Source organism: Neltuma alba, unplaced genomic scaffold (assembly GCF_004799145.2).
Source record: "Neltuma alba isolate B1F8T4 unplaced genomic scaffold, ASM479914v2 tig00011637_pilon, whole genome shotgun sequence".
Lineage (NCBI taxonomy): Eukaryota > Viridiplantae > Streptophyta > Magnoliopsida > Fabales > Fabaceae > Neltuma > Neltuma alba.
Window position 1 is genome coordinate 64,287 of NW_021636285.1, and position 17,101 is coordinate 81,387.

General features: G+C 31.2%; 1 protein-coding gene across 1 annotated transcript; it reads left to right on the top strand.

Annotated features, from left to right (window-relative positions):
• The first annotated feature begins 10,985 nt into the window (after positions 1-10,985).
• On the top strand, positions 10,986-17,101 carry LOC114715967 (putative B3 domain-containing protein Os03g0621600). The gene is made up of 6 exons (XM_028900884.1): positions 10,986-11,225; positions 11,552-11,784; positions 14,919-15,030; positions 15,211-15,703; positions 16,267-16,385; positions 16,790-17,101. The coding sequence occupies exons 1-6, from the start codon at positions 10,986-10,988 to the stop codon at positions 17,099-17,101; spliced, it is 1,509 nt and encodes a 502-aa protein (XP_028756717.1).

A 17,101-nucleotide genomic window follows, 5' to 3' on the forward strand; every position in this document is an offset into this window, starting at 1 on the left:
TTGTGTTCAATGTTCACGTTTGTAGATGGGACCGTGAAAAGGCCAAGTTTTGTAAGATTTTCTAGTTACTAATGATTTTGATGACATGTGGTGTTATCGTTCTTAAGCTAGTATGGTTTGTTTTCCAAATATAAGACTTGTCTGATTTGCACAAACACCCAACAAATACCAATTTCTTAACAGCTATACAGAACAGAGGAACATTGACTCCTGTCAAGGCAGTTTATCATAAAAAATGGGTTGCTCTATGGAAGATGAAGGCATATACAGATGTTCTACACAACTGCAATTTGTAAATCACAACAACACAAGTATGAGACTTAAAGTCTCCAGAGATAAATGTAACATGTAAGTCATCTGCAAAGATACAAAACATTACAAGCAAAATAGAGTCATGTCCCCTATTATTGAAATTGGGGTGAGGAAAACATTACAAATATATAAATAGTCCCCACAAAAACCATTAACTCAAAATGACATGACCTACCTTCAAAGCTCAGATAAAGGATGTTAAGGTCCCATCGTTTGTGTCCAAGAAATAGTGCCATTTTGTAACCAATACTGAATATAGCACAACGCTTCACAAGAACAGCCTCAATAATAGAATATATTCTGTCAGCTAGGGATTCAAGCATAAACTTAAAGGTGCACAAATGGTGAAGAACAAGTGATGGAAGAATTTTTTTTAAGGAATCCACTGTGGTTGCAACTCCAAATATTAAGATCATTAGCACATGTTTACCCATTCACTGCTTGAAACAGAGGAAGAAAATGAAGCCTGTTGTAAAATCATCCAAGTGAGAGGCACCATTGTACAGGGATATTCAATCACTAGATACAATCTAAGCGTTATTCACTATGACAATATGCACAAATCTATTACACAACATACACGGACACATATTTACAAAGAAATACTCAGAAGATGCTTAAACATGGCTTCACATGGGTATAAAATCAGATAACACCGTCCTAGAGCATCTTTCCAATTATTGATTAGAACCAGGGGCTTATTGTAGTTTCCCTGTTCTCTATATCATGATGCTAAGTTCGCTATATCAGCCGACTGCCAAAAGATAGCATATTAAAGAGAGAAAAATGTAATGGGCACAATAAATGTAGATAGAATCAATTAAACATAAGAATGTAGAAGCATCAAAGCTTTCAGGCAACCAGCAATCCCATTTTTTCACTAAAATTTCTAAGGATGATAGATACCAACATGGCAACCTTGCAATTCCAGAACAAGACTAAGCTCTTCAAATGTCAAAATGTCATCAACAAAATCCATGTTTTCTGCCACCCATCACTCAACCAAAAACTTATCAGAAATCTATTTAAAGTGATGTTACCGTCATTTAACTTATATGCTAAACAAAAGCAACTAATATAAATTGCATCTCACAGAATTGATAGATGCCTATTTCAATTATAATGATATTAGCAATCAAAGCACTATAGGGTGCAAAAACATCAAATAACTAGATCTAAGAAAGTTGATTTAATAGCTTACTGGTAACGACCAACCCAACCAATAGCTGTCAAGGGGTACTTCTGTTCAGAACAGGAAAAGATCCAATTTAGTTGGCAAACTGGGTTCTTCACTTCATCTGGCAGCATTGCAGCATGCCAGAACCCATTGTCGTTTTTCAACAAAAACACCGGCATTTTTATCTTTCAAAACATCTAGCAGCAATAGTAACATGACTCTTCAATATCTTCTTATTCAAGAATTTGAGAATATAAAGAAAAAAATCTCATAATTGTGTTGCCTAAATCTTATTAGAGTTATGTCAACAGTTCATGGGACAGGCAGAACCTGCATAAGAGCTCAAAGTCATACAAGCAAATTGAGAATCAGCTCAGGAATTATTACATTAATGAAACAAGGAGGAGAAGAGAGATAAAGATATCAACTCCAGCACGTCTTGTGGCAGTTAAACGGCAAAAAGAAAGTGGGAATGAGAACACTTCTATCCCTTTCAGCGACCTTAGATATTGACAAGAAAGCTTTGATCTTTCCCTTTCCTGAGACCATCTTGATGTTTCGCCTTCTTTTATTTCGTCCGGTAAACTGTTAGAATGGCCTGAAGAGGAAGCTATTGCATGGCGAGTCACAAAATAAGATGGAATGACTTGACTGAATCACCATATTAATGTCGTCACTTTGAGAGTAAAGAGTGCTTCACAGGATTAATAATCCTCCAGCAGGGGTTTCGAAAAAGAGAATGAGAAGGTTCAGATTGTCCTATTTTTGTACCGCGGCGTCGTTTTATATGCACAAGAGAGACACTGTAAGCGAACTGAGGGAAGCTGCTGGCGTCTGGAACTCTCGATCTTATACTGCCAAATGCCAACGGGGGAAAATGGCCTCAGAACTCGAGTGCGGGCAACTAGACACGTGGCAAAGGCATCTAAAATAATGAAATAGAGATAAAAATAATCAGGCCCGAAATAATAAAGGAATATTTATTTTGAATTTAATTTATTTTCAGTTAAATTAAATACTCTCCACCAAAGGCATCGGTTCCCGAAAGAAATACATTTGTAAGTAACTCTAACGTCCACGTGGTAATGCTCTTCTAAAACTATTTTTATTTATAAACCCATCCCATTCATATGTAAAAAGTTCTCTTATCAACTTTGTAAATATTATTAGATCCCACAATGGTTGTGAAAGTTTCCTTTCCCTCCTCAGTAGCTTGATGCTTTGAGGCGATATTCAGGGGTATTTAGATATCTTAAAAAGTACTTTTGAGAAGCACTTTTTCACAAATCGAAATAAACTCATCCATATATTTATCTCGTAGACCGTAAAATCACTTCTGAAACTATAGTTTAGTTTCCATCCAAATACCCCTCAAACGTCAAAGGGTATATGGATGTTATCATCAGACATTATTTACAAAAACAATATATTTGTAAGCAAGCAAAAAAGAAGTAGGTGGAATATAGGACCATTTTCAAAACATATATGAAAAAAATCAGAAAGAAATCGAAAAGGAGGTTAAAGGAAAAAAGTAGAAAGAAATGGCGGAGGCCAAACATGAGAAACAAAGTCATGGCTGAAGAGATGTGCGAGACAAACAGTGATGGTGAGCCAAGAAAAGAGAGATATGGGAGAAAATTAAAATAAAAGAGAAACCAGCCTAAATATATATAAATATAAATATAGAGGGCCGGAGGAAGAGACATTTTAAGTTCGTTCAATCCTATGCAAGGTTCAAAAAATCGAATCAGACTAGCCGGCGGTTGCTGGTTCGGTCTGGTTTAGCATCAAAACTGGAGAAGAAGCATACCAGAACGACCCGCTTGGAACAACCCGTGAGGAAACCAGATAACCCGCTGGGTTGAGGGGTTGGTTCATCCACGGCTTTTCGTCGTACTTCTCAGCTCGTCACCATCATTTATTGTTGCTTCTTCTCTCTGTCATTTCGATAGACTCTCCTTCCTGCTCACTAGATCCTCTTCGAAGACCCAATGCGTGCAACGAAGATAATGAAGGAGAGCATGTCTTCTTCAAGCGATGTCCCGCTTTACTCTTGGATGCTGCGTTTCTAATTGAGGCAGAGATAATTCCTCCACGCTAGCAAGCAACCCAAAACGCAGAGAGAGGAGTAAAGACGGGAGGGTGTTGATTGATCATTGATGTGATGTTGTGTGCCAGTTAAACATTTAACATGAGTGCATGTGTTGTTCATATTAAATTAAGTATTTTTTATAATCAAACACAAATGTTTTTATACATTTTAATTAAAAGTATTATATACACACAGATGAATAAAATCAGATATAATATTTTGAATTTCAACCAATTAATCCATATGATTTCAACTAATTTAACATAATCAAACATTATATAATATATAATTATATACATAATCAAATATATAATCTCTCAACACCCTCTCAACTATTTTATTAATGTTAGTTTGGTACAATTAAATATTTAAACTATTTTTATAGTTTTTTTTTATATTTTATTGAGTGATTATTATTTCAGAATGTTATCATATTTGGTTATTGTCAATTAAATTGTATTATTTTAATATGACTGGTCTGATCCCGATTTGACTTATTAACTTTTAATTCATTGTCCTGACCGGTTCACTGTTCAGTTTGGTTTTTTGTTCTTTGATCTTATGAGATTGAGGGAATTTTTTAAAAAAATTATTTAAAAATTAATAAAAATCAATACAATAAAAATAATATTTAAATTTAAAGAATTAATATGGTTAATTATGAAGTAAGTTTATGTAGGTTACCTAGTGATTTCAGTTTTATTGAGGCGAGGGAATATTTAACCAACCTAGCAAGTTATAGAAATGTTAACTCAGTTATATTTCATGATTAATGAATTGGACTTTGAGGAAAAGAAAGTGACAACGAGGAACACTTCTAACTTCTTTGCAGTAACATATGTTTTGTTTGGTTTTTTTGTTTTGAAAATAAATTTTTATTTTTAAAAACAAAAATAAAAAAACTTGTTTAGTAATTTATTTTTAGTTGATTGTTCTAAAAAATAATAATAACATTTTTTTGAAAATTAAAAAACCAAAATAACTTTTAGATTCTTTTTTTTTCTTTTTTTTAAATTTTTTGTTTTGAAAAATTAGAGAAATCTTCTTTTTTTTTTTTTATCACTATTAGCGATGGCTACCACATGTCAAATGTTATTTTTTTTACTTTCTTTCAAAATAATTATTTTGTGTTTTTTTTCCAAATCTTGTCTAAAAAACAATTTTATAAAATTGATTTGAAAAAAAATAAAGAAGAAAAATAAACAGGCCCATAAATATTTTATAAGAAAGTTTTAATCCCTGGGAACCCATAAATATTTTATAAGAAAGTTTTAATCCCTGGGAGCCCATAAATATTTTATAAGAAAGTTTTGATCTTGGGGTTCTCTGAGATCATTTTCGTGTTTTTGCTTCTTTTATATCTTCAGAATTTTCAGGCTCTATTTATGCTTCACAATTTCAAATAAACACAGGTAAACAGATTTTCGGGTTCTTTTTGCAACGCTTGCAAAAAGACGCCAATATTGGCTGACGTTTGTGCCAAACAGGATCGAAAATGAATTAAAACGTTATTTGAAGAATTTAAAAGATAATAAGACAATAATTTCTAACTTAACAGTATTTTCATGTTTTTTTCGATTGAGTTTGATTTGGAAAGTGCGGTAGATTATTCTCATTTTCTAGGGTTTTCCCTTGGTTTCTCTTCACTGAAATACATTTTTTTAAGACTAAAATATACTTTTAGTCCTTTAACTTTACATAAAGTTTCATTTTAGTCTCTTAACTTTAAAAATTTTAGTTCTTTAACCCTAAAATCGTCAACAAAAAACAATGATACTGAGCTCTTGAATATTAATAAAACACTACTAAATGCTATAATATTAAGTTTAATTTTCAAAACAATCATGATTGTTACAAAAAATAATCATTTAAGACTAACAATTTTAGGGTTAAAAAACTAAAAGTATACTTTTTAAAGTTAAGGAACCAAACTGAAACCTTACATAAAATTAAAGAATCAAATGTATACTTTGCTTTTTTTCAATTGTATGTCATTTCATAATTAAAAGGCTAAAAATCAGTGTTTCTCAAGCTTAATGCCTTTTTCTTCATATTCAATTTCAATCCTGAACATTCTAATATAACCTATTAATCAGTCACAAAACAAGGATTCAAATTGTTTGCGCAGCATTCACCAACGCAGTATGAAACTTAAAACTTAATTAAAGACAATTAATTAATGGGCCATCCTTCATAATGCTCTCAAAAATCACGTCCTTTATCAAGAAACGTTGGAACATACATACTCTTCCATAAAAAGATTTATCACTCTGATCTGTATGTAATATAAGTTACTTAAACACATTCTCACATAAAAATGAATATATTAAATTGATAAAATTTTCCAATTTTATCCTCATTAAAGTTACACATCTCTCCCTTCACATTTACAACTCATTCTCATATCTCTCCTTTCTTTCTCTCTTTTCAGAAAAAATTAAATAAGAATAAAATTAAAAAAACAAGCATTAAATAAATATACTACAAGTAACTTACATTTATGCTAAAACTTCCCATTATGGGGACCAGAGTGGCACATTTGAACGGATTCGCCGCATGGGAAATGAAGTTTTGAAGGAAAAGAGAGAAAAATACAAGATTGCCGCAATTGCAAACGTTGAACCCCCAATCAAATTATCTTTTAGTACTTTGCAAGAAGGGCAAAATGAAAATAATCATTAATAACCCTCTGACTTGTACTATGGACCACAAATTTCTTTTAGACCCTATATATATTGGAAATGAAAATGATCATTAATAACTCTGACTTATACTATGGCCCAAAAATTTCTTCTAGTCCCTATATATATTGGGGATCAGAGGTAACTATCCACATAATTATTTTCCTCCACTCTACTTTATGTGCATTCATTATTATCACTTACGTTACAGTCACAAATACACGCTAACTCTTGTAATCTGAGAATCTCACTTTGTTGGCTCTTCATCTGATCTTGCCAACCTTATTTCATGGCTTCTCAATTCCTGACGAATAAACAGAAAAGGAAGCCTACATTCTTCAAGGTCTTGATCCGTGATTTCTCTACTCGCCTGGTTAGTATAGTATCCTCGATCGATCTCCCCTCATTTCATTCTTCTCTTTTACTGTTTTATCAAAGCTTAATCCTCAAACAAAATGAGACATTTTCCTATTAACCTCCAAGCTATATTCGCAATTTTTGTTTTCTTATTTCTCTTTTTAGGATATATATATATATATATATAGTATCATGGGTTTGACACTAAACATAATCACAATTAGTTGATCTCTTGTTCATTTCTTTTCACGTGACTACATTAAAGTTCAATCCTTTTCTTCAATATATGTATTGATCCAACCCTTTCCTTCAATGTATGTATGTGTGTGTTTAAGTTTAAGTGTATCTGTACTTTTCCCTTTAGGTAGGAGGATAAGAGTTAACGTCAAGATTTTAACCTTTATATGTTCTTCTCTGATATATAAACAGCAAATCCCACCAGCTTTTATCAAGGAGTTTGGAAAGGAAAAGGTGCCAAAGAAAACAACACTTGAGACTTATAATGGCAAATTTTGGGAAGTTGGAGTGGAAAAGCTCGGAAGCAAATTTTACTTTGATAATGGCTGGGATAACTTTGTGAGAGTTAATAGTCTGGAAAATGGGGATTTCTTGCTGTTTAAGTATTTTGCAGATTATTCAAAGTTTAACGTCAAAATATATGGAAAAACTTGCTGTGAGAAGCAATTGAACGTTGTTGGGGAAAGATGTTCTAAACCTCTTAATGGCAAAGAAGACCAGAAAAGAAAGAGGCCGAATGAAGATGATGATAATGCAAACAAAGTTGGGGAATCCAAAGCTTTCAAACGTAGCGAGATTGGACTTGATGCAGATAACTCTTCCTCCACTTTTTATGATGGTGAAGAAATTGGTATGCTTCAATATAGTGATGTATCAGTCTTTATGTTATTATTTATATTTATTTATTATTTACTTTATCAACTGAAACACATATAAACTAATTACGTTGTTTGTGTTATTTATTCAAAAATTAAGAAGGTACCCAGAAAAGAAAAGCACAAACTGTTGAGGTCAAAAGGAATGAAAAGTATGGCGGCAGAATGCCTCCAGATTATCATAACCATATCGAATTCGAATCTGAGAATCCGTTCTTTCAGCACAAACTCATGCCTACAACTGCCAACCAGTATCTGGTAAGTTCTTTAATTTTTCTACTTAACTTTACCGCACACATCTATCACAAGTAAGACTAAAATACTACTTCTGGTCTTTTAATTCTTAATATAAGATTCTAATCTATTTTATCCGTCATATTTGTCCATTTTTTCTCAAGGTAGTCTTGCACATATTAAAGTTTCACCAAATAATAATTTTTGTTCATACACATAATTAGTAAGGGTATTTTAGGAAAGATGATATCTATTTATTACAAGTAACTAGCTTAATTAATTTTCTTAGTCTAATTAAATTAGTTAACTAGTTTTTATATTAATGACTAAAAGTAGTAGCGTATTTATTACGTACGTAAGTATTTTTCTATATTTTATATTCATGGCGAGACATTACATGCACAAGGATTACTTTTGCATTATTTATTCTTACTGGGAACACACGCACGTGTATAGCACTTCATATTTTAAAAGACCACCTGTTTTAGTCTACATGCCAAAGAGGAGTGTTTAAGACATTTCATGTTTTTTCTTGTCCATTTATGTTTTCTGCGCAGTATATACCCAAAGGTTTTTTCAAGGAACGTATGAAGGAAAGCAAAAGGATAAAGTTAGAGTTATCAGAAAGAACATGGAATATGGAGATTTATGTGCACGAACGTGAACGTGATGCAAAACGAACAAAGGACGCCAGAGTGGTTAAGGGATGGAAGAGATTGGTGAATGAACATCATTTGGAAATTGGAGACGTCTGCTTCTTTGAAATGATTGCAAGTTATTATGATTCTGATTGTTCTGAGTTTCTTGTCCATGTTTATAGGTGGGATCAAAAGAAAGGAAAGTTTTCCCAGATAATTTAGATGTAGATGTTGCTTAGTTATTTCGATGACTACTAAACTAAGTTAATTTGTTCATTTTTGGTTTTATGGTTATGAATTATGAACTTTGTGAGCCGTGATCATGTGATTGCGCTGGTAAAAAAAAAAAATAAAGATCACGTGATTGCAATGTGGATTTGGATTTTGGTTTGCTTTGTAATTTTCTTGATTCACTGGCCTGTATATATACAACATTGTTTGTGCGTGTAGCGTATGCATATATGTATGTATATGTGCCTGTGATATGTGAATTAACTGAATTTTCTGTTTATGCTTATACTTCATAGTAGTTGCTGCTTATGTTATTTTTTATTTGTTGGGTATTATATTTTAGTAGTGTTATAAGGCAAAAGTATATTTTCTTTTAACCTTGTACAATGTTTCAATTTTTTTTTGCCAATATAAAAGGTTTCAATTTACTCTATTAACTTTTAAAAGTATATTCTTTTCTCACTAAAACCTTTAACAAAAAATAATTATTTTAAAATCTTGAATGTTGATAAAACATTTTAAAATGTTAATATATTAATTTTAATTTTCAAAACAAACATTATTATTATGAAAAAATAATCATTTAAAACTATTATCTCTGGTCTTTGATATAAGAACTAATTAGAGATTGAATTTGGTTATAAATATAAGATGTCAATCCATTTTGTCTCAAAAAATTATAATGTTTTCTTCCAAATATCCTATTAATTTTAAGGTGTTCCCATCAAGAAACAATATAAATTCAATGCATATAATTAAATAGGACAGTTTAAGAAAATCAACATACATTTGTTACACTTGATCAACTTAACAAAAATCTTGTATTAAATTAAAGGATCAAATTATAAACATAATTGAGGTTCTTGTTTTGTAATATTATAATATAATGGATCACCAATTTTAATTTTTTCGTGTAATCAGCGCTAAAATTATTTAAATTTATTGTTGAGAGTAATATTAGCCTGTTATAATTAATTTTATGTTTCGCTGATTTTTCCCCCCAACCTAACGCGGGGATGGGCTAGTTAGTCAAGGTGATGAAAATATGAAAACGAAAGGATATACATAATTCTATCAAGCTAAGTTTTGATAGAATAAGTTTTGTAGCCGCAAAAGATGTATACCTGTGAAAATGCAAGGACTGGAAAAATAAGTTTTGTAGCCGCAAAAAATATATCCTCTTTTTCCCATAATAATAATAGGAAAGAAACTTGGGGACGGTTTGAAATGAAAATAGGGAGAGTTGTTGAATTTTAATCATAATAAATATACCTGCCGTTACTATTTTCACTTTAATTTGTTTCCTATTTTCAAGTTTAAGATCCCTGTCTAATAATTATTACTCCCTCCGTTTCTTATTATAAGAGACGAATAACCGAATTACGTTGATCAAAAAAACAGTTAAAATTAGTTAAGAACAATCAATGTGTAAAAAGTATAATTTCTTTTTCAAAAATACCCTCATTAATAAGGAGAGAGAACATGAGAGAGAATAATAGTAAATTATTAAAAGAAAGAGAAGTGGGAAGGAGAGAGAGTGTGAGTTAGAGACAATAAATATGGGTAAAATAGGAAATCAACACAAAAAAGTAGAGACAACTTTTAAGTGTCTCTTATATATAGGAACATGCCATAAGCATCAAATGTCTCTTATAATAAGGAATGGAGGGAGTACTATATTAAGAAACATGTACAATAAGGAAGTAATTAAGGAAACAATTCAACTGAATTAATGGAGGTAAAAAAAAAATCAACACTTTCTTTTTTCTCGAAAAACGTTGGAACTTTTCATATGATATATTCTCTCTCTTGTCCCTATGGACACCTTCTTTAATAAATTCGTGGTCCCTAATAGAAGTCATCAATTAGGACGTCAAGTGACACTCCTTTTCATTCTTACTGGCCTATTGCAAATTAGTAAAAGAGAATTTAATTATAATTTAATATTCTATGTGGCTCTTCGAATGAAGTGTTTTCCGCTCTCTTTACCCTATTTAATATATGCCAGTCATTTATACCCCATTCTCCCATGACCCATGCCAATAAATGCATTTAATTTAATTTATAAATTTTTTACATTTGCCCCTAATTAAAGAAAGGATATTAAAAAAAATATGTTGCACATCTTCTTCCACCTATATTTTTGTATTATTCTATAGGAATAAAATTGGAAAAATATTGTTTTTAATTAATTACCCTATAAGTAAGTTATATTTAGAAACAAACTTTTTCCCCACAAGTGACTCACATTTAAGATCAAAACTTCTCCATACAAATGACTTACTACATTTAGAAGTGGAATGGTATATAAGAACAGAATGGTAATTTAGTTTGAATTTTATTTTATTTATGACAGATGTTTAGTGAGTAATGGATGGATGGAAGAAGTACTTCCCTCCTACATATGCCCTTTCAGTTGCCACTACCTGCGTCACTCTCTCTCTTTTTCTCATTCTCTTACCTTCCAAGTTAAATCTGATCATTTGTGTGATTTGCTTTACAAGCTTCTTCGGCTTCTACATTATCTCATGGCTTCACCGTTCTGGCGAAGACATGCAAAAGAAGCCTTCATTTTTTAAGGTCTTGATTGAGGATTTCACCACTCGCTTGGTTAGTCTATATACATAGCATCCTCCATTGATTTTATATCAAACATTAACAATGACGTGTAAGCTCCTTGATTCTTCATTTTTGTTTTATTATTTCTCTTTATATATTTCTTCGTTGATCCATGTCATAATATTTCATTGAATTCTTGGCCCATCGGTTTGACACTGTATGAGAACTTATCTCTGCTTTTAAGTTTCACTTGTTTTGATGTTTACAAGTCCAACCCTTTCCTGATATATACATATATATATGTTATGTTTCTAGCTAGTGTAAGTGCGAAATTTCAAGTTTTTAGCAAATCTCGGTGTTGATATATGAACATACAGAAAATCCCACCAGCTTTTATTAAAGAATTTGAAGAAGTGCCAACGAAAACAATACTTGAGACTTATTATGGTAAATCTGAGGAAGTCGAAGTGAAAAAGTTTGGGAGTAAATTTTATTTTCACAATGGATGGAAAAGGTTTGTGGAAGTCAATAATTTGGAAACTGGTGATTTCTTGGTGTTGGAATATTTTGAAGATTATTGCAAGTTTAAGGTCAAAATCTACGGCAAAAGGTGCTGTGAGAAGCAATCCGATATGGTTAATGGGAAAGAAGATACGAGAAATGTACAAAAAGGAAGAAAAAGGAAGAGAGGGGAAGAAGAAAAAGAAGAAGAATCCAAATCCAAAGCTATTGAAAGGAATATAATTAGTATTGATTCTGACTCCTCTTCTTCTTCTGAATCTGACGATGGAGAAAATGAAGTTGGTAAAAGTCAATTCATTTTTATCTTTATCTTAATATTATTGTTGTTGTTGTTGTTTGAACTAAAATATACATATTTGTCTTAATTAACATCAAGGCTGTTTGTGTTTTATTCAAAAATTAAGGAGGTATAGGGAAAATAAAAGCAGAGACTACTAAAAAATCCAAGAGAAAGAGAAAACACAGTACGTTGCCTCCAGATTACGGTGACAAAATTCAATTCAGTTCATGGAATCCTTTCTTTCAACTTGAGCTCAAGTATTCTACTGCCAATTTTTATATAGTAAGTTCTTATACATTCACTTCAACTTTACTCACTATATATCCTAAAATCATTAATCAGTATCTTGTTCGTTCTAACTAATTCACTCTTTTGGAGGACCAAATCAGATTAGCTCTCATTGTGCTGTGTGTTTTGTTTCTCACAAAATCTTTATTACAAGAAATTCAGGTGAGAACTGTAAAAAAGTAAACATATTTGAATTTGTAATTTTTCAGGGTCTTTGTTGAAAATATTCTCGGTCAAAACGTTGAAAATCCTCTTCCTACAAAATTCAGTTCTGAGGTGTTCTTTTTTTTTTTTTGTGTTTTTTGCGAAATATTTTTCTCTGAGAATGAAGTCCTACTATAGAATGGCCTTTGTCTGTCAAACAAACAGTGATAATTTTTCTGTTCTTTTTATGTCCTTTTTCTAACTGTTCGTATTGATTATGAACATACAATTGCTGAGTGGTGAGTTGGCAGAAACAATAGTTGAGAACATGATAAAGTCTTACATAGTATCATCACTCCGCAAATTATGTACATACCAAGTATCAGTATTTTGATCTAGAGCCTTAATTCTCAACAATAAACTTTTTAATGGAGGATTCCCCCCCCCCAATTTTTCCTTGTGTAGATTTGGTAATTAACCGTCCCTTTTTAATTTTATTTCATTCTATCTATTTCCTTTCTCAATCACACACACACACACGCACACACATTTATACTTCCATGTTTGGTATCTTAAATATGCTTTAATGTTTGCTCCTGCAGTATATACCCACATATTTTCTCAGAAAACATATGAAGGAGGTAATAAACAAAAGGATCGAGTTTCAAATATCCCAAGAAGTTTGGGATGTGAAGTTACTAGTGCCCGAACGTGTCCTTGACACCACCACACACGAGGAAGAAGCGAGAGTTACTAGAGAATGGAAGAAAATAGTGAGAGAGTATCATTTAGAAATAGGAGATGTTTGCTTTTGATGACTGTTGTGTGTTTCGTATTCATGTTTATAGATGGGACCGTAAGGAAGAGGAGTTTGTTAAGAAATTTAATTCATAGTTTTACTAATCTTGATCTTATTGAATATCGGTCATTTTGTTGTCCTCGTGCATCTTCTTTTACATTATTTTAACTTTGTAAGATGTGATTAGAATATGGATTTGGGTTTAGTCTTTGGTTTGCAATTTCTTTAGATTTATTTGCTTAGCATTATGTGTGAGCTGTGAAACTAAATCTACTGCTATTTACATTTATACTTGTATAGTCTTTATGTATTCTTTCAGTAGTAAATATAAGACTCATTTTGTAGTGCTACAAAATGAATCTTATATTTAAGACCGGAGGAGTATCATATTAACAAGCGTTGTTGTTGGTGACAAAGTATATGAAATGTTTTTTGTAACTAATTTATATTAGTTGGTGTGTTAGTAATCATGCTTTCAGAGATGCTTACATATCACTGACCAATAAGACTCTCAAATTAGCAATGAAATTTGAACTCATAACTTTGTGAGATATCAGTCAACTCCAATCCTTATCAATTATATCAACTTTTATTTGCTAAAAGTTTTTTGAGAATAAAAATAAAGAAAAACAGTAGGATGTGAAAATAGAGATGCGATATTAGATATATCATGTTAATGCTTAATTTAATTTGGTTAAAATATATTTTTAGTCCTTTAACTTTACACAATATTTTATTTGGTTCTTTAACTTTAAAAAGTAAATTTTTGTCCTCTAACCCTAAAACTATTAACAAAAATGATAATATTAAGCTCTTAAATGCTGATAAAATATTTCTAAATACTAACATATTAAGTTTAATATTCAAAACAATCATAATTTTTACAAAAAATCATCATCTAAGACTAACAATTTTGAGATTAAAGAACTAAAAATATACTTTTTAAAGTTCAAGAATCAAAGTAAAACCTTACATATAGTTAAAGGACCAAATGTATACTTTTCCTATCTAATTTAATCATAATAAAAATATACATACTTTTGTCTCCTCTCTGTCACTCGCATTGTTTCTTATTTTCATATTGAGCTTTCGTCCATGATATCTTCTTTTAAAATATTAGCCGCAAATCTAAGTGAATAAATATAGTAAATATATGTTGGCAAAACAATATATAGTGTTCTTATCCTATTTATAAGGTGGAAAGAAGACTTTTTTAATCCTAGTTATAGGATACTGAGAGAAATTTTTTGTATGAATGTATAATTTTACCATTCATTTATTATTGTGTTGACTTTATTTATATGAATTATAATGTATATTAAATAGAGATAAACTTAGAAAATTGTTGAATTTTAAATGAGAGTCAACAAAATTTAAGGTTTTTTTCCTGTATAAAACATATTAGAAGTAATTTATAAATAGGATTGGAGGAGTAGTAGATATATAAAAATATATTTTTATCAAACAAATTTACTTATATTCGTTTGTTATTATTCTTATATCTAAATATCATTGTAGAATATTTTATTAAAAAGCTAAACTTTTTTTTTTAAAAAAAAAATCATGCTCTCCGTGGGACAGCAAAATCTCAATCAGCCTAATTTCAGGCACACGACACGTTATTTCTAATTAACAGACACGTAGGCATGCTCAGAAATCTATTTATTTCCTTAATTAAAATTTTTCCGTTTTCACCTTTCAAATCTTACAGTGATCTGCATCTTCTCGCCAAAGCTTCCATGGATAGAGCTTCACAATCACAAAGAAAACGCAAGAACTCTTCCTTCTTCAAGATTCTGATCCAAGATTTCTCTACCCGCCTGGTTAGTATCCCCCATCTGATCTTTTTTGGTCCCTCTAATTTCACTAAAAATGGTCCATGATCATCAATACGCATGTTCTTGTTACCAATTATTTTCCCCAGATTCTTCATTATTTTGCAGTTCTTCATCTCAAAAGTAGTAATTTCAAGTTGAAGATGATGATTTTGTTGTTAATAACAGCAAATCCCTCCAGCCTTTAACAAGGTATTTGGTAAAGAGGTGCCAAAGAAAGCAATTCTTGAGACTTATGGTAAATCGGAAGAAGTGGAAGTGGAAAAGCATGATAATCGATTTTGTTTCTGCAATGGATGGAGTAAATTTGTCGAGGACAATAAATTAGAGAATGGAGATTTTTTAGTGTTTAAATATGTGTCGGATTGTTCAACGTTCAAGGTCAGAATCTATGGCAAAACTTGCTGCGAGAAGGAATGTTATAATTCTGCAGATTTTGCTGGAAAGAGATGTTCATCACAACCTGAGAAAAACGAAGATGAGAGGAATAATAATGTTGGAGATGGCCAAAAAAGAAAGAGGGAAGAAGATGGAGCATTGAAAGCTGCAAAAAGGATTGAACCAGACTTTGATTCTGATATTGGAGACGAAGTTTCTGAAGATGAAGCAATTAATATTGATTCTGATGCTTCTCAGCATCCTATCGTCGAAGAAGAAGTTGGTAAGCCTCTTTGCCTCTGTAACGCTCTCAATATGAACACTTCGAAACTAATTTGAAAGGGAAAGAAAATATCAAGAAGCACAGTTTCAGAAATTTTAATTATTTCAATTGTTTTTAAGATTTCAGAATAAATTAGGTTGAATTTATATATTTTTCTCTGTGTGTGTATTAAATTATTCGATATCACCCCATATATTGGATATGCTAGATAAATTTGTAGATATTGAGAATGATTTATATAAGAGGACTTGAATTTTAGAAGAAATTTTTTTTTTTTTACATTTAAGATTAAAGGATAGAATCAGCTAAAAATAACCAAAAATTGAGGTCAGAGATAATTCTCCAAGTCGTAATATTTTCAAAAACAAAAGTTGTTATACAACTCTAAGAAAAAGTTCAATAATTATTCCAGTAAAGTCTCAAGAGAAATTGTATCTGTAGAGAGCAAGTACAATTTTTGATTTTTAAAATATAATTTTTCAATTCTTAAACTGTGCTTTTTTTGGTGAAAATTAAACTGTACCTTATTATAGAATTAAGGCTCCAAAATTGACTTGGTGCAGGTAATTCGAAGCAGCCAACGAGTGAAGAAGCCATAAGATTGCACACTGAGAACCAAACAGAATCTGAGAGTTCTTCCTTCCAAGTCAAACTCAGATCTTCAAGCATCAATAGCTATCTGGTAATAAGCTTTCATCGTCATTATTAGAAATTATTATAATTATAGATATTTAATATCCTTGATTTCTTAAAAATATCTCGGACCTTAATTAATGAAATTTTTAATTAGAAAAGGAAACTACAAATGAGCTCTCTTTAATGCAAAATCAAGAAAGCTGCTTTTTTTTATAATTAAGAAATATATATTTCAATATTTAAGTCAAATTTTTTATATTCATTATTTCAATCATAGTCAATTGGTCATATATCCTATTTTAAAATATTACCATTAAGCATGAACCCACGCCAAAAAGATAAAACATATAGTTCATAAATATAAAGAACTTGACGTAGATATCTACATCTACTACCCTCTCTATATATAGACATTGTCTGACATATGAAGATATATGTGTGCGTGTACAGAATATACCATTAAGGTTTTCGAGGAAATATATAACAAAGGAAAACGAAAGCCAGGAGATTAGAATAGAGATGACCAACAAAGTATGGGAAGTGGGTGTTCTAGTGTTTTGGGCAGCTGGTAAGAAGGAGGTACTCACCGGAGCAAGGCTGACTCAAGGATGGAGGAACCTGGTCTCAGAATGTCATCTCCAAATGGGAGATGTCTGCAATTTTGAATTGATCCAACCAACAGCTCATCATCAGCAACTTGTCTTTCGTCTTCGTGTTCTTAGATGGGATCCTCAAAACGACAAGTTTACTCAGATACTTTAG